Genomic DNA, 27,673 nt, shown 5'->3' on the forward strand with positions numbered 1-27,673 from the left:
GTTCTGAAAGAGAGATGGCATTCTCCAGGCCAAGGAATGAGAGCAAAATTTCGTCCTGGGCGCTGTCCCATGCTCCTTCGTTTTCCTTTTTCCTCGTTTGGCCTTCTTTCGCAGCTAGAGCTGAGCCCTGTGGGTGGCTGCCCCCTTTTTCTAAGACTGACCCCGTTCAGGATTCAAGTGTGACTTAACCCTTTCACCATTTATTCTGTTTACTCCTTCATGGCTGGAAAGAATGCTTCGTGAGCGAGAAGAGCCATGTGCATGAGGAGCAGGCAGTCTCAACTGTAGTTGGACTGCAACCCATGAGCCAGTAACGGAATCAATATAATCGCTCTCGACTCATATCAGAAGAAAAGGAAATTAAATGGAGTATAATATCTCAGATTAACATAAATATGTATAGTGAGATGCCCAGGGAGATGTGTGTATTATTTCGTGGTCTGCGATTTTAGGAGGTTGAAAAACCCTGAAGCAGACAACACGTGCGGGCATCCCATAGGTATTTATAACTGGCCCAGCATGTTCTGATATAAAAATGACTGTGAAATCAGTATCTACAATTCAGGCCTCAAATACTGGTGTGCAGTGTGGCTAATCTCTAAATGTACCTGCTGTCCTAGAAGAAGAAGGTGTCCTTAGAGTGTGATGACTTTTAGAAAAAATTGTTATGCTCAGTGGATTATTTCTTAATAGCTACTTCATTAAAAGTTTAGGAATTTTTAAAAATTATATAAACTCTGTAAGAATGAAGGTGGTTTCAAAAATCTGCAACCTGTATCACGAACCATATCCCCTGAACTTCGTCCCACATTCCTACGGAGAAAAGTTTTGTAACTTATTTTCGGTGTCCTTTTCTGACCTTCGTTAGGTCTTTTTTGAATGTGTCCTAAGTATTTTCTGCTGAATCTTAGAATTTTCTTTTTTACCCAAATTAGTTACGTGTTGCAGACAGGATGAGTTCTTCTGTAATATCCCTTCGCTGTACCGAAAGCTTTTTAAATCCTTTTTTAAAAATCTACATAAATGTATATTTCCCCAAAGGTTCAGGTAATCATAACTATTTTCATTTGGAAATCTGTTAATATTTGTAAGTTTTAAGAAAAGGATCACTGTACCTCCTGACAGCAGGCTGAAGTCTCTATTTCTCCCCATTACTGTCTGAGACAATGATCCCATAGGGGCATGACACTTTCTGTCACCTGGAGAAAGATACATCTCATAAAATATGCAGCCTTTATTGAGAAAGAAAGTCCGTTACAAAGGTGCCAAGCAAGTTCCTTGACGTTTCTTTCTTACTCCTGGCTGCGGTTGCTGATAACAGAAGAGATGCAATTTGTATCTCTTCTGTTTTAGGATGCTAAATACCTACCCCAGATCCATCCTGAAGACCATCATTTAAATAATGAATTTGGTGATGAAGTGCTAAATCTGATGGAAAGTAGAAACGGTCACATTTTTAACATCCCCCTTCTTCCGAAAGTATAGGCCATGATTATATTCCATCCTTAAATGCTATAAAACTCATGACTATTTTAACATGACCCTGAAAAAATATGAAAATGTAGAAGTGCAGAAAGAATTGGAGAGGCTACTGGGACGTACGAAAAGAATCAAATCCCCAAAAGGTACATAATAGAAATAAAAGTATTTGGGAATATTTTAGTACTAGAGTACTGAAGTGTCTGAAGAGTCAGCATTTGTGCGTGCTCTGCTGGCAGACTCCAGAGATGTAAATAAGTATTTAATGGATGGTTTGCATCCAGTTTAAATGTGTTTAAACTAAAAATAAACTAGAGCAAATGCTCTGAAGTCAAAAGCTTTTGACCACATTCACCACTGTGACACACATTTAATGCCCTTTTCCACAAATAGACCCCGAAAGAAAATGGGCTTTGTAAATTAATAAATGTAACATATTTCATGTTACCAAATATTTGCATTCAGTGGTGTCTCCATGCCCTGGCTCTATGCAACACGTAAACATCTTCCTGCCTGTGTAGAGTGGGTCTCCAATGGCAATTCCCATGTTACACACACATCTTTGTGATCATCAGCGCAGCTGCTTTCTCGGTAATGGGGAAATTGTGTTGTGTTTGCTGGCATTCCAAAGACCACAGAAAGCATAGCAGGAGTGCTAGAAAATAGGAAACAGTAGAGAAAAAGAAAAAATTGCATTGGAGTAGTGAGCGGAAAACATGTTTCTCCTTGGGCACGACGTAGGGTGTAGTCGTGGAGAGGAAATTCATCATGCCTCGCGTAGAAGCTGGCAGTGACAGTATAAGTAGCTCAGCATCCAAGGTGGTGATGAAGCGCTCGTTTGTATGTAGCAGTGGTGTTAGTGAGGGGGGTTTCCTTACCGGAAAGAGGTCAAAGAAGCATCTAAAGTATATGTCAAGCCTGGTGGCTTTCTCAGTGGGAGATTCTGCTGATACCACTGGTTGCAGTACCAGGTGTCATGCAGGCTTGTGTGACAGAGGGTCATTTTGATCAGCCAACCAGGTCTAGCCTGCTTTTGTTACACTTTAAAACGGTCTCTATAAACCTCATGTTGGACTCCTGTCCCAAGATGATTTCAATGCTTGACATCTATTTGCCGTTTCAGGGTGTTGTGAGTAAAGGAAATCATGTTGTTTGAACCATGTGCAGACAAAGTACTGAATTATGGGATAACTTAAAGGACACTTTTTTCCCTCCATAATTCTAATTCCCACTGCCACAGAGCAGCGGTGAACTAGAAAATAGAACAAAGTCGGTGTTGTCTGTGGAATAATTAAACTTAACGTTCCAAACTAAAGAGTTCCCCATAATGGATTCGAGACCACAAAGTCTGTGACAAGCAGAATTAGCTAATGACTTCTTAGTAGTTAGTAATTCAGAATCCTGCCATTAAAACAAAACAACAACAACAAACTTTTTAGCTGACTGATCCTCCCCAGATGTGATAATGATAAAGTGGCCTGGAAACAGGGGTTCAAAGTTGGTGAACAAGTCCCTCTGGGCTCATCACAAGCTTAGCAGGCAATGCCCCATTACAGGAAACGAGTTTGACATTCGCCTGTTTACATCTTTTATATGTGTTTGCCGTTTAAGTTTGCCTTATCAGTATATATAATCGAGCAGGGCTTTTTCAAAAGCCATGTGGGAACGGTTCTGCCTCCTCCTCCTTTGAAAGCAAACTTTTATCCAGCTCCCACATTTGGAAAGCTTCCAAAGCTATTCAGAACATACACCCCATTACCATCACCGCAGCACGAGAGCCTGTTCATTGAATCCACATGAGATTCGATAAGAAGAGGCTTCCTCTTCCTAAATGAGCCCTGACTGTACACGTGACCCGTTAGCGGAGGTATGGCCACATCTCGGTTTGCTGAAAGCTGCACCGTCCTTCAGAACGTTAGGGTGACTTCAGTGGAAGCACAGTAAGACGGTAAACGCAAGGGGGATCACAGCGGAAGCCATGACACCTGCTGCATTTTCCTTACCGTGCTGGCAGCTTAACACGCGCGTTTTTTAAAAGTTAAATTTCATATCTAATTATATTTGCTTGAAAGGAAGAAATAGCAAACTCGAAAATCATTTTTGCCACTGTTCAAAGAAATACTATTAAGAGAGATTCTTGATGCACTAGACAAACAAACATCCATGTCCTCTGCCCATTGCCTCTGCACGAATTGCCCAGCTTTTCCTGACATCGCTCCTTCTTGCCATTGGCTGTGCTTCTGCTAGCCCCGCCCCCCAGCCAGCCAGTAAGCGGGCAGGGTGTGTACGCTTATTTTACTATTACTTAAGAAGTAAACCATAACGGAGGTAAATTTGCTGCCAAAACAACGTATGGGATGACGCATTCCAGAGCCACATGCAAATGTTTTTCCCTTATATGCCACTCCTGGATTATTCTTGCCAGTCCTCCCCTGTATTAGCATGGAAAATCACGAGTTGAGTTGCTATCCTTTCCCATCTGATGGGCAATGAACATGATGCAGAGATCAGTTAAGGAATATATCCAGGGTAGATGCTGGAAAATGAACTCAGCTCACTGCCCTATGGGTTCAGCCACTGACACAAAAAAGTATTAGCTTTTCTAGATTTCTGTTGCATTTTCAGATAGGGTGTCTCCTTGTGGAAAATTACTGCATTACTTTTGAACACGTTATGATCAAAATAAAAATTTACAAATGGTTATGATTTTGTAGAATGGATATGTCACTGTTTTCCAAATTGTCATATTGGTCATGTGTGCTGCTCTTGTGATACATAGAATGTTTTTTATGATCATACATTAGAGTAACGCATCTGAGAAAATATATTTCAATCATATGTCATTGTTTTCAGTTCCAACAAGGACAACCCAGACAGCAATCTTGTGAGCGTGCAGATCAACATCACTGCTGTAGCTCAAGTGGAAATAAGAGGGTAAGTAATACGCTAGGCGTTGTCATAGTTATGTTATAATAGCTTTGTGTATGTGAGACTAGTGATAAAATACTAGCAAAAACTACATGGGAGTTTCCTAATGCATTAGAGATGACAGTTCACTTTGGTTATAAATTCTCATTCTTTTCTATCCATTGCTAGCCTTCCATTGGAAAGCAGAGTAAACTCTATACAGTAATTAACCCCAAGGATATCAAAACAAGAGCTCACTTTATTCCCCAAACTGACAGTTCAGTAATCAAACTATAAAAGCTAGTGATAAGAAGCCAGATAAAATAGACAACCATGTGATTGCCTGAAAGTCTCCCTTCTCCAGTAATTATTTTGGGACAATGAAAACTCAGCCTCACCATGCCACATCGTGCGTTTAAGAAATGGCTGACTCGTAGATGTGAGAGTTGATGGGAATCTACATTTTATCTCTTTTTCCTTTTGTCCTGTTCTTTGAAGAAGGTGCCAATAAACAATCGATGCAGAGACAGGAGGAAAGTGGTCAAGTAAAAGGCTTGAAATAGCTACCATCTGGGAAATCCATGCCTGGGGGCGAAAATAAATCAGAAATGGACTGCATGTCCTCCTTATCTTGCACGAGTGTAGGCCTTCATTAATTTTCTTTGAATTCTTGTTTCTTCTAAACAATCAAGTTTGGCTAAAAATGTCAACGAGTCGTTTTTGGGCTAAATCGTTACTGGGGTTCCAGCAACCCCAGTTCCCTCTTCCTTTTCCGCAGGTCCTGAGTGGTCCACCCCCCTCCATGACGGCAACGATAGCCTTCTGCACTCAGAGCCATTGTCACCATGTGTTTTCTCACTGCTGCACCCTGTTGCTCTCTGAGGGGGTGGGGTGGGGAGATGCTCTACCCTGGTACCACTGAGGCTCCCCCTGGTGGACTAGAGAAGAATAACTGCCTAACGTTCACCGATTCTTTCATGCGCTGTCCCAACAGGTTAGCACATCTTAGTACGTAGTGGTGTCCTCGCTGCACCAGTGAGGGAGTTTGGCACAGGGACTTGAAAGTGACACAGCTAAGAGGTGGGGGGCTCGACTGTAAATACAAGCAGCCTGTCTCCAGGCGCGTGTTTATCAATGGTCATGCTCAACAGCCTATGAGAGAGAGTTTTTTGAACCTTATCTATAGAAAATCTTATTTTATATATGCTTCTGTGATTTTGTTCATTCTAACTACATTGATTCATTCATTTTAACTGCAGAAGAGTATAACATTGTAAAACCATACCATAACTTATCCATTCTACTTTTAATGAACATTTAGGGGGGCGGTTCTTGCTTTGTTTTAGTTTTATTTTTTAACAAACTATTTTTTGTACATGTCTCCTGGCACACATGTGGAAGAATATCAGAATGCTATATGCTTAGAGCATGTGTGTGTGTGTGTGTGTGTATATATATATATAAACATATATGCACACATATATATATCTATATTTACCTATATACCACATCTTCTTTATATATTTATTTATCGATTGACACCTAGGTTGCTTTCATATCTTGGCTATTGTATATAATGCTTCAATGAACAGAGGGACACACACACACACACACACACACACACACACACACACATATCTTTTTGAATTAGTGTTTTTGTTTCCTTCAAATAAACACCCAGAGTGGAATTGGTGGGTCATATGATAGTTCTATTTTTAATTTTCTAGTTTCATATCATTGTGGTCAGAAAAGATATTTGATATGATTTCAACTTTCTTAAATTTAGAGACTTGTTTTGTGGCCTAACATGTGGTCTATCCTGGAAAATGCTCCATGGGCACTTGAAAAGAATGAGTATTCTGCTGTTCTGAGTAGAATGTTCTATAAATATCTATTAAGTCTTTTGTGGTAATGTGTTGGTTAAGGCCAATGTTTCCTTGATTTTCTGTCTGAGTGATCTATTCATTGATGTAAGTGGGGTGCTAAAGTCCCCTACTATTATTATATAACTGTCAATCCCTCCCTTTATGTCTGTTAATATTTGCTCTATGTATTTAGGTGTTCCTATACTGGGTGTGTAGATATTCACAAGAGCGATATTCTCTTATTGGATTGATCCCTTTGTCATTATGTAATACTCTTCATTGTCTCCTCTTATGGTCTTTGTTTTAAAGTCTATTTTATCCGAAATAAGTATTGGTACCCCAGCTTTCTTTTTGTTTCCATTTGCATACAATATCTTTTTTTTCATCTTTTCACCTTTAGTCTGTATGTGTCTTTCTATCTGAAGTGAGCCTCTTATAGACAGCATGGTTCTTTCTTTATTGATTCAGCCACCCTATGTCTTTTGATTGGATCATCTAGTCCTTGTACATTTAAAGTAATTGTTGATAAATATGTAGTTATTGCCATTTTATTGTTTTCTCATTGTTTTTGTTGTCTTTGTTCCTTTCTTTCTCTCTTCTTTTGTGCATCAATGACTTTAGTTAGTGATATGTTTGGATTCTTTTCTCATTATTTTTGCTAATCTGTTATAGATTTTAGGTTGGTGAAGCCATCTGAGTCTAGAGTTTTAGGGGTTTTTTTGTCAGTTGGTTGGTTAGTTTTTGGCTTTTTGTTTTTCTAGGAAGAGTTTTAACAATTCAATTTAATTCTTTGATATAAAGCTATTCATATTTTCTAATTCTACTTGAGTGAGCTTTGGTAGTTTGCCTTTCAAGGAATTTCTCTATTTCATCTTAGTTGTTACTGTTTTGTGTATAAAGCTGTTCATAATATTCTTTCATTTTCCTTTTAACGTCTGTAGGACTTCTAATTAGGTCCCTACATCATTCCCAATATTGGCAATTTGTATCTTTTACCTGCCTTTTTTTCCCCCCAATCAGCCTGGCAAGAGTTTAGCGATCTTTTCAAAGAACCACATTTTGGGGTACATTTTTTCTTTTTTTAAATTATTTTTTTGCATTCCAAAATACTGATATGCTGGGCTTTCATTGTAACTCAGTTCAAAATGTTTTCCAATTTCCTTTGTGATTTCTTCTTTAACTCATAAGTTGACTCACAGGAAGTGACCTGTTTGATTTACAGATATTTGGAGCTAATCTAGATGTTTTATTTTTGTGTATTTCTAATTTAATTTCCTCATCCCTCTCTTTATGAGAAAAACACTATTTTAAATAACAGAGAAAAAATGCAAGCATTATTTTTACGATCTTATTTTTATAGCTTTCAGAAAATCACAACCGGTGTATATAAAATTTTGTATCCTTTAAATTTGGCCTGTCTTCATTTTGCTCACTACAAATAAATGGAAACTGTTTAATTCCAAAGTAAAATTTAAATTGGGAACTGTTTTCATTCCACAAGTCATAATTCAGTCCAAGGCAATTAGGGATTAATGTAACTGTATTTATTCTCACATATTCATTTATGAGATTAATATTTTAAAGTATTTCTGTCATCACATAAGTCACCAATGTTTCTAAGTAAAAAAGTAGGAAATTTTCTATTCTTTTTGCCAATAATCAAAACAGATAATTATAATTGAGTTTCTGAGTGCAATTATTTTAATTGCTAGGTTAATGTTCCACAATTGACCATAATTTTTTTCTCTAAGATAGTGTTAAAATTCTTTTTAGCCATTTCACCAAATAAAATTCTTTCCTCCAAATATTGAGCAAAAATATTAGTTCTAATGTTTACATCTTAACAAATAGCTACTGTGTTGAAAATCTTTCATGTTTGGTCTTTAGGAAAACCTAATTTCAAAAATGAACTCAAATGGATATATTTCTTTGAATGGGGAAAAAAATATTGAGAATCATTTCATTTGTTTCAAAGCCAGGTAAATTCATCACTGTCTTTAAACAGATTTACATGTCACTTGCTGGTACGAAGGATTAATTTAGCATAGGCCTGTAAGAAGTAAACTTGGCCACAAGAAGCAACACCACATATATTAGGATCTCAAAGAATAATAAAATGTTATCTTTTATGAAATAATCAGGATTGCATGGGTTTGTATTAAAAGAGCCTACAATCAGGAATAACCATTTTCTGCATAGATTCTGTCAACGGCAGGTAGAGCCAACACTGTTCCATACAATTAATGGTAGTTGTTACTTTTGAGACTAAAAAGGCTTGAAATCAGGGTTGTTAAAATAGGGTTCACACCGTACTAGCACATGATCAGATCTGAACTTCCTGATGGCATATAGACTTTTAACTTATCGGAAACCTTATTCATTGCTTTCCCTCAATGTCCAGTGTTAGCATCGAGTACCCCCAATCTTCTTATTACTCGAGGGTCTTTGTGGACTAATGTTCTATCCTTTATCTCAGAAGGTGAGATCGATTCGGTAAGGGTTGTCAGGTTATTGCTACCGGGGCTAGTTAGTTAATGAGATTCTTTCTCCCTTCTTTCTTAAAAAAAAAAAAGAAAAGAACACTTTGGAAATAATGAACCATGCTTCATTTATCTAATTGGGATCTTTAGAGACTCATTCTTTGCCATGGTTTCCCCAGATGTGAAAAGGTCTTCAGAGGGTAGATAAAGTGAATTTTGAGAGTCATACTATTTGAATGATTTTTTCCATGCCCTGTGATGGGTTTCTTTATAGATTTTTACTTGATTTTGTCATAGAAGAAGGTCAGGAGGTATCAAGTTTATATGAAAACCCCTGCAGTTTAGTGGCCACTGCGGTACATTGTGTATTGGAATAGAGTAAATGGCACTGAGTAATCCAGAGCTATAGTCTTCACCGGTAACGAACCTCCTACTTCCCCGGACATCAGTTTTCCTTTCATTTATAAAATGAGAGATTCTCAGCACAATGTCTCCACAATACCAGCCAAGGTCTTGATTTATGATTCTATGGTCCTAGAGGATTTATGATCAGTGCTACAGGATCGATGAGCATAACAACAACGACGACAACTAAAAAAAGGTTTTCCTAGAGCCTCATGATGGAGGTAGGACTGGAGTCAGCTTTCTGCCACCAAGCTAAGGAGCTAAGAGCAAAGTGAAGCTTTTGGGGGTGAGGGCATCAAGACTCCAAGCTCTCTGGGCATCATCTGATGAAAGCAACCCTGACGCCAGGTTCTGAATGCTTCTCCTCACCAAGTCCCCCACATTCGCTCTAAACAGATTTACTCAAAGCAAGTAGGAAAGGGGTGCGTGGCAAACAACGAACCTCTTTATGGGTAGAGAATGTTGAAGTATCTGCCCAGCAAGGCTGAGCCCTGCAATTTTTATTTTAATACTGACACATTAAGGATGGAGGTGAAGGATGGGTAAATTGTTTAGAATGCAATAACATTTCCTTGAGTTTTCGGGTTTAAAAAATGTACCTTTCCTCCCCACCCCTCTAAGACAATGCAGGCATATCAACTTTAATCAAAAGCATTTGAGACATTTTCCAATCATTTGTGGTATACAACCCAAAAAGTTTATCAAAATTTTCTAGATGAGGAAATAGAGACATACAGACGTTAAAATATTTGCCCTTGGGTCAGAATTTAACCCAGTAAAGGTTATTTTCTGGTTTAGAAAGAGATAATGTTCGAAGTTGCTGGAAACTGTGTTAATTACTGGATACTCATAAAGGGCATGTAAGACATCTAATTGCCAAAAGAGATGTCTTCTGTTGAAGTCATTTTTAGCTGAAGGTCTAGGAATTCTTTTAAAGATATATTTTAGCCAAAAACTGCTAGAAAGCATTGTGGGTTTGAGAATTATGTTTTTAAAGATTTTTTAAAAATATTGTATTTGCAATCTTCTTTTAATATTAGAATAGTGCATTCATCTAATGCTCACTCTCTAGGTGTAAGTTCCAGAAAAATACCTACATGTCAAGTTAAAATCCTACTTACATGACTGTACCATTTAACTCTCTCTCGCCCTTGAGTTATCTACAAGACAGCTCTAGAACACAAACAGGCTTTATTTTGTTTTGGCTCCAGTCCTGGCCTTGTGAGAGGTATGGCTGAATTAATGGGAAGTCAAAGAAATCCAAGAAAGAAGAAAATACAGGTGCCATTTTTGTACTATGAAGTATTTAACTGGAAACTGTATTTCTTCACAAGTGGACATTTACCATACCACACGGAATTCTAGATTTTCACTCACCACACAAAAAAAGTCCCATTTCTTCATATAGCTTAAAGTAGGAGTTGTATATCCTGTACACAGACACACACACACTCACACACACACACACACACATACACACACACACTCTTTCTCTCTTACACTTAAACAGGATGTATAAATAAACATACATTCATATATGCATATGTTATTCATATATGCATATTTAACATATATGCACATGTTAAATTATCCATCTCAACTCAGGAACACTCTGCTCTGCCCCCTAGTGCCCAAGAGATGAGATGCTCTAAAACAGTCAATCTCTGAGCGAGAGACCAGGAGTTATAAAAGTCTACAGGGCATGTCTCAGACCCTTCACTATTCCTTCAGTCATTCTGCTGAACACCCCTTACAGTACTTGTTTCCTTGTAGGCAATATCTATTCAAGTAAATCGAGATCCACGTTTTCCTGCCGCTGCCACACTGCACACTAGTGAAACACGCTTCCCGTGTGCCGCCGGCAGCAGTTAATGTATGATTCCATGTTTCAGAGTCTCCCACCCTCCGCAGATTGTCCTGCCCATCCACAACTGGGCACCGGAAGAGGAGCCCCGCAAGGAGGAGGGAGTTGGACCCTTGGTGGAACACATTTATGAGGTAGCTGTCCTCTCCGTTGAAGTTGTGTTAGGGGTCTCTTCTTGCACTCTTTACTAACAAACTCTTCTTTATAGCATTATAGAAGACACCAGTATGAGATCTGAGCTTTATATAGTGCTTAGAGTTGGGCTGTCCTGTGCTGGTGGGGTGTCCGGTTGAGGACCCGCCTAATGGTCATTTGCTTTTTGGTGGGGAGAGAGCCCTTATACAGTGAGAAACTTTATACCTTGTTACTGTTATTCTTTTTTTTTTTAAATGTTCTTTATTTTTTCTCTTTTTAATGGTTGAAAAGCCTAAGCATAAAAGTGACTATCTCCCTAGACTTTATTTTGCTCCTTCCTATAATTTCGGATATCCTTAAAATCCAGCCACCTTGTGAACTGAGGGTTACCGACCGAAAAGCATTAGAGAAAATTTTACAGATTATTCACTATTTTACCAAGAAATGCTTACATAATATATATGGTGGGTGGACGGTAGATAGATAAGAATACCCTTACTGTTCATTCAGATGACTCAAATTAGATGTGAATAACTAATTCCGAGATTTGAAATAGTCTATTGATTAGTAAAATACTTTCCGGAAGCAAACAAGAGCTTATGAAAAAAAACCCGATGATCTTTTCCCCCTTCGAGTGTTAAATTGTGAATAGGGAAGAGCTTTGTTGATATGTCATCTGTAACATTTAAGTTTTTTACAGTTAGAGACTAAGATATAGAAAAAGGGTTAGTTTTGTACTTGTTCTTTTTTCTATTTTTTAAAATAAAGTCAGTACGCTCCATGGAGAGAGTTATTCCTGTCCCTTTTCAAGGCACCAGGGGTGGAATTCTGTTAAAAATATAATTCGAAGCCATTTTCCATCTGAGATACCTTCTCGATGGATGCCCTCTGTCTCTCTTCTATGTAACTCAGACCACTGACCTAACGAGTCTATAAATTTCATCTTAAATAACATTCTCTGCAGTTAACAATAAAGCCATTTCAAAAGCGATGAGCTGTTTACGGATATAGGGAAGAAACATCACCTCCTGGGCAACGTCAACGCGGAAACCTCTGTCATCTGCCCAACCTGCACTCAAAATCAGGAGCCCTGTCCGGAGCTGGATCAAAGCTTTGCCTTAAGCCCTCTTGATAGCAAAAGGATAACAGTCCCCAGGGCCACCTAGATTAAGAACTACACTGGGGGGTGGAGGGGAAGGCTGTCGAATAATGTATTAAACCTGTGTGCATCAGTTTCTGTTTCAGAACGGTGAAACTTTACAATTTGAAAACATATTCAAGTTTAGTCATTCTCAGGGCTGCTCTGCTTCTAATCTTAGCACAAATAGATGACAAAATATTAGGATCACAGTCAATATGCCAAAAGCCGTCAATGGATGCTCCTTACATGCTAATCTCACGTCTCAAAATATACTGTTATCAATAGATGCTATGTTGCTTCGTGAATTAAACGGGCCACCTAGTAAGGAAAACCAACTATAAATTGTTTTATTGACCACGATAACGGTCGGAACCGTGAAAAAATACAAACGGTCCCTGCTAACTTTGAATTTTAAAAATTCATAGTAAGTTTAACTATCCTTAGTGTTTTTTTTTTTTTTCCATAAGCCGTTTTGTGTCCTGTGAGTACAGGATTCACGTGTTTGAAAGGTTCATCTCTTTATGAGATGTGGTCTTTCTTTCCTTGAGATCCGCTGATTGAAACAGAAGGTGCTCAGCTTTGAAATGCACAGTTGACGTGAACTGTGGTGAGCCCGGGTCTTGGGCGTTTGATGGATAGCCATTTTTCCAGAGGGTGAAAGAGAGTGCATCACATATGGTTGCAATTGGCAAGTCAGTAGTCAGGAAAGGCGCAATTTCAATGCAAAGAAAGAGTAACTAGGTTTTGAAAGCATATAACTCGAACTGGATTTCTAGCACTGCGATTAAGTTAATATAAATTTAAAGTGAGCCTCGCACTCACCGGACATGGTTAGTGTGGCCATAGGTGGAGAGGATCTGCCCTTAGAACCGTAGAGATCGAAGAGTCTTCTCTAAGCACATCTTGCTCTCGGGGCTCCTCCTGCTTATGAGACTCTTTTTCCTACTTTCCACAGTCACAGTCCAGATGACTCAACACTAAAAGTACACGCTTTAGAGAATGGACATGGAGTGTGTGGGGTTTGATATCTTCCTGCTGCCTGTACTATGCCATAATGTGATGTTTCTCTTGCTTGTAGCTGCACAATATTGGACCGAGTGCCATCAGTGACACTCTTCTGGAGGTGGGCTGGCCATTCTCTGCCCGGGATGAATTTCTCCTTTATATTTTTCATATTCAAACTCTGGGACCTCTACAATGTCGAACAAATCCTGATATCAACCCACAGGATATAAAGGTAGGAGCCTGGTTTAACCAGCTGCTTTGTTTACTTCTTATGGTTAGGAGGGGGGTGGGGGAAAGTGGCTTGTAAAAGAAAACAAAGCGATTCTAAGTTATTTGCATGATAATAGATAGAACTTTTTAGTTTTATAGTTACAAATACCAGACCTAACTGACAATATTATGCCCAGAAAGCTTAAATTTCTCTTAGTGTCATTGCTCACGGTGACCTGTGATTTATTTAGCCTGTTTCAATACATACTTTTTATATATGGTTTGACAAGCAGCACAACCAGACCAAAATTATAGATATGTCATGTTTTGGAAAATTTGTACAGAATGCTATTTTTAAAGCCCTGTTGGTATATTGCCAAAAGTCAAGAGGATCTTGGCCAAAATGGCTTTTTGCCAATAGCGAGTGGTGAAATGTGACAATTCGCCAAAGGCCATCTCAAAGTGCCCTGAGAACCCACAAACTGTAATTTTAGGACCCCGTTCTTTACCTGAGTTTACAGAGAAGTTGAGAGCTGTGCTTCTCAAACTCTTAAGTGTATCAGCATCACCTGGGACTCTAGGATACAGGTTTCGGAGTGGGGTCTGAAATTCGGCCTCTCTGCAAACACCCACCTGATTATCCACGTGGCTGGTCTGCTGGTCATACTTCAGCTGAGGAGGAAGCTTGAGCATCCACGGAACTGAACCCATCCAGATTAAGGTCCAAATTTGGCATTAGGGTCATTCTAGAAAGGAAAGAAACTAATTAGCATAAGCCCTTGAAAATGTCACGTTTGCATGAAGAAGGAAAAAACAAAAACAAAAACCCTTGTTAATCAGATGCTGTCCTCACAAGAGAACCGCATTTAAGAATGAACGTTCTCTAGTGGCTGTGGGAACACAGTGTCTCTATGAGAAATGGTGCACGGGGCAGGCTTCATGAAACACTCACTCGACCACCCAGAACACAGGTCTCTACTCTCAATCCCGGGCACTGGGAAATTGCCTGCTATGAAAGGCTTCCTTTTTTCAGCCCAATATGCCTTCTATTCAAAAAGAGGAAGACTAAAAGGGGGGTTCAGTATTGAAAGATTTATGGGGCAACAAGTCTCCTTCCTTACGGGGTAATAATAAAGAAGCCCACTTGTATGCCACAAAATTATTTAAAATACTCCCTCCCTGGAATTTCCCCCCCATTTCCTCTCTCTTTGCTTTTCACTGAAATGATTTTAAGGTCTTCATAGACAGTAGCTTTTTATAAAATAACATCTTCGAATGGTAATGTGGAACACTGAAGTAATTAAAACATTCACATGTCCTGTTCTGCCGTTAACATATACTTGTATTTCAGTCATAGATTCTTGGAGCTCATGATTGTGCAGAAGGTCTCTAACCCTCTTTGAGTGTAATGTTTAGTTTATATCTGACACTATTTATATATGTTTGTATATATTATGTAACTTGTTTAACGTGTACCATGATGGTTGCATTTTTTTTTCTTTGTTGCAATCGAACAATCATTTTATAGTGCCTGAAAAAGTATGAGTAGATAACTTGCCTTAAACATTGACAGATTCATGCAAAATGATTGGTGTTATATACAAAGTACCTATATTTCCTAGTATCCACTTATTCTTTAAAATATAGACTTTAAAAATCTGTCTGAGGTAATTTTTTTAAAGCAACTTAATTAGGCTCCTTTTATAAAATTCTCAACCTGCAGAATCAATAGAAGACTTGATTACAAGATGAAGTAATAGCTCCTTAAAATAATTAATTATAAAAATTTATGAATTCTTGAAATCCTGAATTCGTGGACCACTTGAAGTGTTATTACTTTCAGGTCCTCAAAATACTTTTTATCTATATTCAATCGGCATGACCCAGAGAGTCTAAAAGAGTTTTTATCAATAAATGCATTTTTTAAATTTTTAATCAATATATTTTATGTCAGTAACTATAAACAATTGAGAGTACTTGAAGGTTATTTTCCTTTTAAGATATTAAATAATTTCTGGGGAAGTTACTAATTTACTTGGCAATATTCTTCTTCCTACATAATTCAGAGCTAAAGTCTATTTTCTGTCTATAATTGCTTAGTATATCTTGTTATCTTCAAAAGAATATGTTGGGGACATTTTAAAATTTAATAACAATTTCAGATTCTTACATCAAAGCTAATTGCTAGATTTTTTAAATTGAGTATAGATGGTTTCACTTTTAACTAGTTTTTTTATTATTATTATTAAGAAGTAGAGAGAGGAGAGATTTAGTAAAAGGAACAGAGGATGCAGAAATATATTTGTATAGGCAAGAATTAAATCCCAATATTAACTATTACCCACTGAGTAGAGTAAGGTAAAATTTCTTACTATTTGGTTCAACAATTTCTTTAGAAGTTGAGCTATAGGTGGTGAGTGCCTCTTAAAACATCTGCCTCTGTGAGCAGTCCATTTTCCACAGGCCCTTTCTGAGCATGCTCCAGTCCCCACTGAACTAGGCACCAAGACACCCCGACTGTCAGAGAGGGAACTACAGCCCCGATTTTCAGAAGCTTCCTCTGGAGGATTTACCAAGTTCCTCTACTACCATGTTTTCCTCTTAATCATTCAGTTGATTTCCTTTCAGCAGAATTCCTTTCTCTCGTGTTCACATACACTTTTTTAGTCAACTTTTCCTTCCTGGATATATTCTCATTTTTGCCCACTTACTACTGAAAGTAGCTCCCTCCTTCACTGCCTTTTTCCAACCCTCACGAATTTCTATGCAAAGTTGCTTATGAAAAAGAAACCATCAGATTTCCTCAGACACATTTTCTAGGGCACCCACTCCAAGAGACCAGTGCCACCAACTCTAAAACTTTTGAAACACCTCAGATAACCTCTGCAGACCCTCCACCACATTTTCCTTGATTTAACATAATGTACTTAATGATATTTTTTTCCTTTTTTAAATTACTCATACAGCAACTATCCTGGCTTAGTTTTTAATTGTAAATACATAGTTTTATGCCTCAAAGCCATATTGTGGATAAAGTCGATTTCTCTGTGGTCTGGCTCAAGAACTGGACCACCATTTAAAACATCATTTCTAAAGAGAAATAAATGCTGAGTGCCAAACATCTAGTCTAAAATCTCCTGAAATACAACCCGTCTGTAAATTAAATATGTATTCCAAATGTGACTCTCCTCATACAGCCTCGAAGTCCGGAAACGCATCAACAGGGTTCAGTTTTCCTAACATTATTTGGTGCAATTCAGTTACCCCAGCAAGCTGCCCTCACGTCTGCGAGTTTGGAAGAGCCAACGCTGACCACTTCTGAAAGCGACTACCATCACTACCACGAACACTCTGTGTCCTGTGGCTGTTTTAGGAGATGATGGACGAACGATCTCACCCACGTTCTCCTCACTTGTTGCTCAAATACAGAGCATCAACGATCACATTAGGATGGGGGTGGGGGAGGTCAGCAAGGACACACTCAAATGCCACTAGAAGTCGATGAGCATTTATTTGACTACTTGCCTTACAGCAGGTTTCATGGGGATTTGCTTAGCCTGCTTCGTTGACACTGTTCAAACGTTTACCTATGAGGGTCAGTGGAATCAGGGGTGGATCGTGGGGTGCAGGAAGAGCTCAGTGGGCTGCCTAGCCCCTGGCCGTGCCCCCCGATCAAGCCAGCATGAGGGTGTGGCACATCTTTGGGCGCATTCACTGCTGCTTTCACATTTGCCCCCTAGTGAAAAGGTTGTCGTCTTTGGTTGTCTGTGATGGTTTCACCTCATGAAGGCCATTTCTGTGTCTTCTGTAAACGTAGCAGCATGAGCAGATGGCCATGAAGTTTCTGCCTCTAGGCTTGACGGTCCAGGTCAGGGGCAGAGGACTTTAATGTGGCGGTTTCTCTACAGTCTACCATCTAAAGCATTTTGAAACAGTCAACTGTCTGCAGCATTCAGACCAATCCATTAAACCTAATTTGTTCCAGATCCTTCTTGGAATAAAATTTTAGAGTTGAGTGAAGTATTTCTCAACTATTCGAAAGGCAGTAAAATAATGATTTCAAACTACCAATTTTCTAATTTTGGTGGAGTCTGTTCCTGAGGTTTGGAGAGTCCTTCAAACAGGCTATGATTTCTAGATAAGATGAAGCTGAAAAAGTAAACACTATTAAGGAACCAAAGTGCACGGAGAATAAAGTTTTTAAGTTGGCAAGGCTTCATGACGAGCGGCCAGTTGCGAGATGCCGGGAGAGCGGGCGAGGGCATGTGAGACAGTTCTCAGGAGAGGAAGACGAACGAGATGCTCAGATGTGGCCTGCGTTGAGATCACAACAGAACATTCTGGGCCCGAGCTCAAGAAAGAGTGTCGAGGTAGAAACGGTCTGACAGAGAGCAGATGAGGGCAGCCATCGCACGACAGAAAACGCCGTCCAGGGAACTGTCTTGGGAGCCATGGAAAGCAGGAGGTTATGACTGAGTGAGACCTTGTCCCTTGAACAAGACAGTTCCCACAGGAAGTCCAGATTACAACCAGATAGCACAAGCAGGGAGGCAAAAACACGGAAACCCTGCCTCAGAGATTATAGCCCTGCGAATGGTTTTGTTTTTTTTGTTTTTTTTTTTTTGTTTTTTATTTGCAGAATCAGTGGCTTGGCTTGGCGAACTTGCATGCTTTTGTCTTATCCTTAAGAGGATTTTCTTCCTTCATATCTGCCTCCATTTATTTACTGCTTCTTCTTTATTCAGAATGCAAGGAGACTTGTCACTTCCTGAATCAACAACCCCCAACTTCTCTCTCGCCCCTCCTCCCCACCACACTCCCTCTGACAGAGAGATTTTGTTCGCCCTTTATTTTTTAACAGTGCCCAGAGGTCCAACTTTTGGCCACCAAAGAGAAGACACTCTCCAGGGTCCATTTCTCTTTGCCTTATCTTCTCTGGAAGATGGTCTTCAGGTTCTCGTATATATTTTAAAATGGAAAACACATGTCCAACAACTAAGAAAAGCTTCAAAATCACCAATGGAATGAACTGATTCTTTTCGTTATGCTTTGCATGAACTTTTCGGGATGTTAAAAAAAAAAATGTGGTTTTTCTTTTTTCTTTCCCAACAAACCTTTAACATTTAGGTCTTAAAGAAAATTACATGGTAGACTGACCCCCTGGGCTTGTCTCTACTTCAGTTTAATTACAGGCAAAGAGTTCCAGGAGAGGAGTCCACCGTCTCTCACATAGTAGGAATCCCTGAAATCCAAAAACTAATTACAAACGAGGAGAGGATTGTAGCATGTGTTGCATTTGTTTGGGTTCACAGAGCCTTGGATCGCATCTCCCCCAACTCTCTTCTCCGCAAGCTGCATTTCTATCTGCATTTGCAACTGCATTGCACACTCCAGCTACACAGTAACCCTTCCGCCCATAAATTTAAACCTATCCCAGAGCGAACAGTTTGCTGAAGAGTTATGGAAAGAGAAAACTCCCGTTGGGGTGGAAATCCGAGTTGCATCTTGGGGTAAAGAACCACATTTACCAATAGTTGTTTCCTCGTTGCAGAAAAGAGCAATTTTCACATGTGTTCTGAAGCAGGTACTGTGGCATTTACCGCCAGCTCCTCATGGCACGTGGCAATCTTACCAGGAATGTCCGCCTGATGTGGGTGCTAAGGGGCCAGCCCCCTCACCTCTAAGGATTTCAGGTTGAGGGAAAACAGGACCTGCAGGTTCACTGTCAGTTATGAAACAGGCTCCAAAAGCTCATCTGGAAAGTGGACTTTAACTGTTGTTTACATTTCTTGAATAACTTTTTCCTTTTTTTTTTTTTTTTTTTGGTTTCGTTTTGGGGGTTTTGTTTTGTTTCTGCTTTGTTTTTGTATTTCGAAATCTCTTTTGGAATACCATTTGAGAAAACTGGTCTGCAAGCCTTCCTGACTTTCAAGTTTAAGACCAGCATCCCTCTAGCTGTGAAACGATGTTCCTGAAAGAAAGAACCCTGTTTCAGCCACCTCTGCGGTGTGCTACGTCCATTCTCTAGCCTGGAGTCAGTCGGAATAAGCCCCGAGTTTCAGTGAAAGACCACTTATAAACACTGGTGAATGATGACATACCGGGGCCCCCGCAGAAGACTGTGGTCTTTACTCTTACACAGCTGCATCCGGTGAAACCACACAGGAAGTTGAAGCATTTTCTTCTCTTTGGGCTATTATTTTACTACTATTACTTAACTACCAGTCCTAGTTACTAGTCCTAGGCTGTAACTTGGGAATAAGGAAATGCTCCCTAGTTTCTTCCAGCACCTCTTCTCTGTAGTTCGGTTACCTACAGAGTCAACTCTGTAACAGCCCTCTAAACAGCAGACGTTACACACGATAAATCTCAAACAAAACCCACCCCCACCACACACACAGAGTATGTGATGGAAAATGTAAGGGAATCTTAGAGACTCTCGTGATTTTCTACCTAAGCTCAAATTTTAGTCATACGCTGTTAAGGCTTGTCCTTCAGACTCTTCATCATCGAGTCCCTTCGTCACTGAGTTCCTTGAGCTGCTCCGGGCTTACCCTCCTTCTCAAACCGGGCCCGACCCCTGTCCTGAAGTATTCCCACATCTGTGGGGCTGACACTCATGTCACTTCTGTCCATGCCATCATCGTAGTGCTCTGAATGTCACCTCTTACGATGCCACCTCTGACATATTTAATTCAACATCCAGGTCTCCAATTCAACTTCCTCCTATTTTTATAATTTTTCTCATTTCCTCTCTCCATGAAAACTTATCCTCCTTGATATGAAAATTTTCTGAGTCAGTTAACTCACCCGACTCTCAAGACTAAACCTGGGCCATAATTTCTTTCCTGCCAAGCCTGGAGTCCACGATGACTTAGTCGAAACGTTCTTTTACAAGCTCCCTGACTTAACCTCCCTTCTCTGCCCTCCCGAGTCCCCGCCCTGGAAATCTGGCATGCACCGTCCCACATTTGGCTTCTCTGCCCCTTCGCCTGATGGTGGGAAGTGCTTGCCAGGCTGCCAGCATCTGGAGTCGCCGCTGCCACCCCCTCGCTCCTGCTCTCTTTATTGGCTTCTCCAAACTCTCACTACTGCCCTCGTACCTCCCACACAGCCTCTCCAGGGCTGCTCTTAGCAGGTGACCTTAAAGTGAGAGCATCTTCGAATGATCCATTTCCCCGCTCCCCTACCCGCCTTCTAGTCCTCTCTCCCAGGTCCCTCCTGACATGCTCAGAGGAAGGAGAGCTATTCCTCCCATTCCAAATTTAACGTTGCTACTTTAAGTATCTGCCCTGTTTCCTGCATCCCCAACCTCTTCCTCTCCACTAGTTCCTTCCTTGGAGCCTGTAAATGTATTTAAACTTCCTCCATCTTCAAAACAAACAGTAAGCAAATAACTTGGCTCTGCATCCTCTTCCAAGAACGGGCCCCTTTTCCTTCCATTTTTAGCCAAGCTGTACTTGCTAGCCCTCCTTTCTTACTTCTCTTTTACTCTGATTAGCTACAAAATGGGATAGGTTTCGTTGTTGTTTTCTATTAAAGAATACTAAATGTCCATCAGAAGAATATATCAGGGAATATGTAAAAACATAAAGAAGAAAAATTTGAATTTCTAGTAATGTCACCACCCATTTACTATTACATATTTATTTATGCATTAATTTATTTTTCCGCATCACAGTGCATTGCCAATAATTAAGGGTACTCTTTTAAAATCCATAACAACATTATTATACCTACAAAGCTATCAGTAGAAGCCCCTTGATAGAATCAAATTTCTACTATTGGTAATACTTAGATGACTATTCTTCCCATTTTTCTCTACTTCTAGATATCCGAGGCAAGTATATACTCATTTTTAATTAAAATACACAATCTTATTACATATGTGATTTTTTAACCTGCCTTTTCCCCTAAGATTCTGTATCTTTCTAAATTACTATGTAGGTCGCCATTTTTTTAATAACTATCCAGTAGTCTTTGTATAAATGTCATAATTTATTTAACCAGTAACCTATCTAAGCCCATAAAGTTTTATATTCCTATCTTTTGTCTACGTTATAAACAGCTGCTACGAACATTCCCGTTTTGTTTCGTTTTGGTGCTTTCTTTTTGAGGGCAAGGCTGCTTCTCAGCTCTCGGCCATTGGGAATTGCTTCCAAAGGAGATTAAGATAAAGATTTAATTTCATACTTTTTCAAAAAAAAAAAAAAAGATTATCCATTTTTCCAAACCCATTCACTCTTTAGCCTCTGTAGTTTAATTCTCACCCATACCGATTGCCTGCTCAAGAAAGGTCATCCATTCATTTTTTTCTTCTTTTTCCTTTTGTTTTAAATTGAGATGGAGTTGACATATGACATTACATTAGTTTCAAGTGTACTATATAAATGATTCAATATATGTATATATTGCGAATTATCAACACAATAAATTTAGTTAACACCCATCACCACACACAGTTATAGATTTTGTGTTCTTGTGATGAGAACATTTAAGATCGACTCTCTGAGCAACTTGTACCTTTGACCCACTTCACCTGTTTTACCTGCCCACCACGCCCCGTCTCTGGCAACCACCGATCTCTTCTCTGTGCCTATGAGTTCAGTTTTTGTTTGTTTTCAGTTTCCACATATAAGTGGGATCATGTACTATTTGTCTTTCTCTGTCTGACTTAGTTCACTTAGCATAATGCTCTCAAGATCCTTCCATGTTGTCACAAATGGCAGGATTTTTTTTTTATGGCTAATATTCCATTGTGTGTATATGCACGTATATCACATTTTCTTTATGAAGTCATCCATTCATGGACACTTAGGTTGTTTCCACGTCTTGCCTCTTGTAAATAATACTGCAGTGAACATAGGGGTACAGACATTCTTTCAAGTTAGTGTTTTCATTTTCTTCAGATAAACATCCAGAAATAGAATTGCTGGATCATGTGTCCATATATTCACAAGCGATCCATTCAATTAATACACGTAATCCTAACTCTTTTTTACTCCGTAAGAATTTGGCATTCTTAGTCACTGCCATCTTTTTGCAACTTTATTGTCCTAAGGCTTCCACTGATGCAAACTTTCCTGATTGTCTACTACGTCTGATGTCCCTCCCACATCTTACTTTTCCTCACTGCATCTTGTTCCTCTCCCTGTTTTCTGATATCTCCTGAGATCTTATATATGACTTTATTCTTCCTGTTTTTCGCTTCCTCACTGAGCAACTCAGACCTGTCAGCAGGCAATTGCCGTACATCTTACTAGGCGCCGATGGGGGACAGAGCCATCAGATGGCACATCAAGTAGGGGCTGAGGGTATCAGCCTTGTGTCGGTCAGCAGCGGAGAGCAGTTCTGCCACCAGCGATTGGGATGTAAGGGGGTCTTGGCGAGAAAGGCTGGAGAAGCAGACGGAGGCCAGCACCCAGCATGGCATACTGAGGAGTCCGCACTCGATCGTTCTGTTTGTCCAGTAGAGTTTCTAGGTTCCTAGGACATACTGAGCATGATCATTTCGTTTTTTTTGTGGTTCATCCTGCATCTGCAGTGTGGGAATACCTTTTTTTCATTCCACAGAGATGAGCCTACAGTTGTTGCTCTTGTGATGACAAAGAAAGACTGTATAAAAGAAGACATGCTTGTCAGGGGGAGCGGGGAGCGGAAACTTAGCTTCTGTATTCTGTTAGTCTAAAATAAAAAATATTAATAGCATAGTATGTGTGATTTATTAGGACTCTTAAAATATGTGTTCAACCATCAGATGTACCCAGCCTGCAGCCTGAGATAAAATCGTAAATTCTGGAATACTTGCAAAACCAAATTGGGACTGAAAACCAGCTCCATTACAGCACAGCATTCATGAGGCATGCTCTGGTAACATCGTTTTCATTAAAATGGGCTTCTCGCCTGAGGGAGCACGTCTTACAAAACACAGGAGTGCGGGGCTCAGACGTGCCGAAATCGGGTCCTTGGACCACACTGTGGCCAACGCCTCACGTTCCTGCCACCGCAGGATCCATCTCCTCACACAAAAAGTTCCTCCGTTGAACCAACCTCGATACATCCTGGACGAGAGAATAATGCCTCGTGCCTGGAAAGTTGCTCCACGCTTCCCATCCTTACGGGGAAATCGCTTCTCCTTGAAATTTCACCCTGGCGAGAGAAACCTTCCAGGAGCATCCCCACGCCTCATGAATTCCTGTGCTTGGAGAAGGAAAGGTGGTTCCTTTTAGAAAACTGTTCATTTCGCGGTTGAGCGCATGGCCGGTAAATCAAAACGTGTCTGAATTCTCACGCGAATCATATTCAGCTGAGAAAAGAAGTTCAAGGCTGATTGACGAAAAGGGAACGAGAGTCAATGTGACTGTGTGTGATCTCTCTTGCTTTCTGTCCACAGCCTGCTGCCCCTGCAGTGGACACCCCTGAGCTGAGCGCCTTTCTGCGAAACTCGACCATCCCTCACCTTGTCAGGAAGAGAGACGTACCCGTGCTGGAGCCCCACAGACAGAGCCCCGTGAAAATCCTGGTGAGTCATCTCAGGGTGCAGGGGAGACCCTGCCACAGAACTGCCACAGAACTGCCACGTGCAGGCGGTTTGAGCTTCGAGTACTGTCGAACACTCTCCTTCGATGCTCAGATAGGCCTGGCCCTTCTTGGCAGTGCACAGCGTGAGATGTGCACATGACTTTTCCGTGGGAACTGGTGAGTATTTGCAGCGTAACGTGTTCACCCTGCTAAACCTGCTGTGGAGGCCACACTGGAGAAGTAGCGAGAACGGAAAATGTGGCGGTGAATGCATCCCAAAAACGTCAGCCCATCCCCAGACACTAGGGTGTGAGCCTGGAGACGCAGTGCCCACGTGATAGGTCCCCGGCGTGTCGCACCTGTCCCTGAATCTCCGCATCCTCTGCGCATCTGGCAGAGATGAGGATGGTGGGACTGGGCTTCCTGGGCCCAAACTGGAGTCTTCACAGTGGGGGTTGTGGCAGATCTAGCCTGAGCTGAGTAAGCACTTTGCAAAACCGCAGACCGCATTCCCAAGTGAGCATTCTCTCTCCGCCCCTTCGTTTCAGTGTGAACGTTAAAAACAGTGCACACTACACTTAAAAAGTGTTAGGATATTAACCATTGTCACCCCAACAAAGTTAATTTAAGAGCGGGTTAGAATAGTTTTTTTTTTTTAACATGTGTTTTTAACATGCTCTGACACTCATTTATATTTCATCTTGACAGTATAAAAGGTTTCGAACGTGGAAATGGACAGAAAAGTACACGCAAGTCTAACTTAATCAGCTAAACTTAAGAGAGAAGCATTTATTCTAATAGAACTACCTGAAATTACATGGTGACGTCGACGGAAGTCGGCAGGTTATGATTTGATGATACTGTCACATTTTTTAAAAATGTAAGAGTAAGGAATCAATACATTACTGAGTCTAGCATAAATTTATAAAATTCTGCATGTTTTCATTTTTAAAAAGCTTCCAAGAAGTACAAGAGAAAAGTAATGATTTAAGTCCTAGGGATGTTATGTGCAGCACAGAGACTATATTAATAACACTGTATTGTGTATTTGAAAGTTGCTAAGCAAGTAAATCTTAAAAGTCTCATCATAAGGTTAAAAAAGTATGTAACTAGATGTGGCAACAGATGTTAACTAGACTTACTGTGGTGATCATTTTGCAATATATGCAAATATCAAATCACTATGTTATACATCTGAAACTAATATAATGTTGTATGTCAGTTATACCTTATTAAAATCTTTTGAATAAATTTTTTAAAAAAGAAAATTATTGCTATCTATAGAATTCTAATATGCAGTACCAATGGGAAAGCTGTCTGGAGAACCAGTGTCCAAACCCTGGGGACTAAGAGTTTGGAAAATCGAGATTCAACTGTATCTTTCAATTTCCACTTCAGCATCTGTCTCATGAGTACGGAGGGCAGCGGCATCAATAAGTAACACTCTTTTGTAAATTATATGATCTTGGGTTATACAAAGATGTTTTTCACTTTTTTTTCTCATTAAGGATTTTTTAATGCCAGATGATTTCTAAGCTCTGAAATCAAGAAAACTTATTGCTTGCAGATGACAGCAAGGCTATCCTTGATCTCTATCTCTGATTTTGTTAACTCATGTTTTACTCCCTTTCTCGCTTATTGGTTGAAAACTTGCAAATGATACACCTCCCCGTGTCCTTGAGCCAAAATAATTCTGGATAGAAAGTGATTATGCAAAGTTTATTCTAAAATCAAAAGCTAAATAAGACCTCCCACAGTTTTCGTTTAGTTAAAAGCAACTTACTGGATCCCATTTCTGATTAGGAATTCGAAAGTACAAAATGCCAACATCCTGTGTCGGGATCATGATTTCCAGTTTGCATAGGAAAAATGTGTATCTGTCACACTGGAATATAATTTCCCCCTGCCTGTAAGACTGCCCTTGCTTTCCTCCTCTGTCCTTGCTCGGTTTTCAGAAGCCTCATCCTTTCAGCACTGGATACGCTTGACCACTTCCTGAAACCATCAGCTCGCCTGGCTTCCCCCAGCACATTCTCCTCCGGTTCTAGCCCTACCTTTTAACTTTTCATGGACTTCCCTCCCACTCGTCCTTCAATGATCCTGGACCTCAGGATGCCATCCCCAGCCCCCTCATCTTCTCTCCCATTGGCTTTGCTCTTTCAGGGAAATCTCTTGCATGATTATAACGGGAGTCTTTCCCAGGTGCCTCCTGCCGTCTCGGCACCCCTTTATTGTGTTTGAGACTTGAAGGGCTCACTGGATATGTTCTTCTGGATGTCTGAGAGACACCCTGGCCCCACATGTCCAAAACTCTGTCTCCATGACCCCCAGAATACACTTCTTCTCTAGAATTCCCAGCCTCAGTAATGCCAGCACCCATGCACCCAGCCCCCCAAGCCAAGGCAGCTCCCTCCACCCACCCTCTCCTTCATCCCAGCCTACTTACTTCCCTAACGTACTTCCTGGTCACAAAGCAGGATATTCTGAGGGTTTTATCTATTAGGCTGTGTTTAAACTAGTTTCTAGGGCTGCCCAACTTATAATGGGTAACTTTTAATATAGGAAATGCACGTTCCTGGAAAGTATTCATCATGATGACATGCGTATTTTCTGAGTGGACCCCAGTGTGGAAATAAGTGGAAATATCTCATCCATTTTCCATGCGCTCATGTATAGGATGATACTTCTCTCCAACTATACTCCCTCACTGATGTGAATCGTGTGGTCTGAGCTTTAGTTTTCATGTCTCGGGCACTGGGAACTAACCTGTACATGTTCGATAAAAATCAGTTTCTCAGAAATTATGAGAAGTAGTTGACTGAGACATTTCCTTTTAATGAAATTGACAAACGGCAGAGCAATCCAAGGAACATGTTGCCATGAACACCTTTTTTGAAAACCTCAGAATTCTTTAAAAACCAAGCAATCGCTCAGTCATGTGTCCTTGATTGATAAATTCCAGCTGGGTTAGATTTCTTTGTGATGTCCCCAAATACAGGAGCCTGGGCTGCTGGTGGTCTACTCTAGTTGGGGATGGAGGTGTTTGGGATCTTGTACCTCCAAATTTCTGTAGTTCATGCCATCTGGGTTGGTGGGGGGGGGGACCCTCATAGTTACCTGTGCTTCGATTAGTCACCATGTATATATTCTACTTCCAAAACTGCGATAAAGTGCATCTCTCCCTCCGTTCCAGTCCGAGGCCTCAGCTTTTCTCACTCGGACTTTTGCAACAAGTGTTTACCGTCCTCCTTGCCTCCCTCTCCCCTCCTGCCAGTCTTCGCTCACATACCGCCTGTCCCCTGAAATACACACGTGACCATGTTCCTTGCTTAAAAAGCTTCGCGGCCTCCCTGTGCCTTCTGAAAAAAAATCTGACGTCCTTAACACAGACAGACAGAGAGAAGAATGTTATGGAAGAGATACCTGTCGATGGGTTAATAGCTTTGGATCTTTTAGATAATAAAGACACAAGGACCTTCCTCGAAAGCCTTTTCAGGACTTGGCTTAGTCCAGGGTCCGATGTTGTGCGTATCTATGGGAAATGTCGTCCTGAGTTTAGAGAAAATGAAAGAGATGCTGCAGGAAGATTGTTTCAAGTCCTTAGCAAAGAGCTTAAACTTTGTTGCAGTTCTGCTCCATCTTATCTCTGCATTACCGCTGA

General features: G+C 40.3%; 1 protein-coding gene across 2 annotated transcripts in view; it reads left to right on the forward strand.

The window, feature by feature from the left end:
* Positions 1-27,673, forward strand: part of ITGA8 (integrin subunit alpha 8) — a 138,335-nt gene that overhangs the window by 93,204 nt on the left and 17,458 nt on the right. Inside the window, exons 23-26 of one of the 2 annotated variants that reach the window (XM_036228163.1) lie at positions 4,333-4,413; positions 11,029-11,134; positions 13,355-13,513; positions 16,689-18,090. In XM_036228163.1, the coding sequence (XP_036084056.1) occupies positions 4,333-4,413; positions 11,029-11,134; positions 13,355-13,513; positions 16,689-16,871 (529 nt within the window). In that variant the 3' untranslated portion in view covers positions 16,872-18,090. Of the gene's footprint in view, positions 1-4,332; positions 4,414-11,028; positions 11,135-13,354; positions 13,514-16,688; positions 18,091-23,884; positions 24,014-27,673 lie in introns of those variants that run through there. The other variant, XM_016134376.2, reaches the window with a different exon arrangement.

The sequence above is a fragment of the Rousettus aegyptiacus genome, unplaced genomic scaffold (assembly GCF_014176215.1).
Source record: "Rousettus aegyptiacus isolate mRouAeg1 unplaced genomic scaffold, mRouAeg1.p scaffold_m13_p_10, whole genome shotgun sequence".
In the NCBI taxonomy this organism is placed as follows: Eukaryota; Metazoa; Chordata; class Mammalia; order Chiroptera; family Pteropodidae; genus Rousettus; species Rousettus aegyptiacus.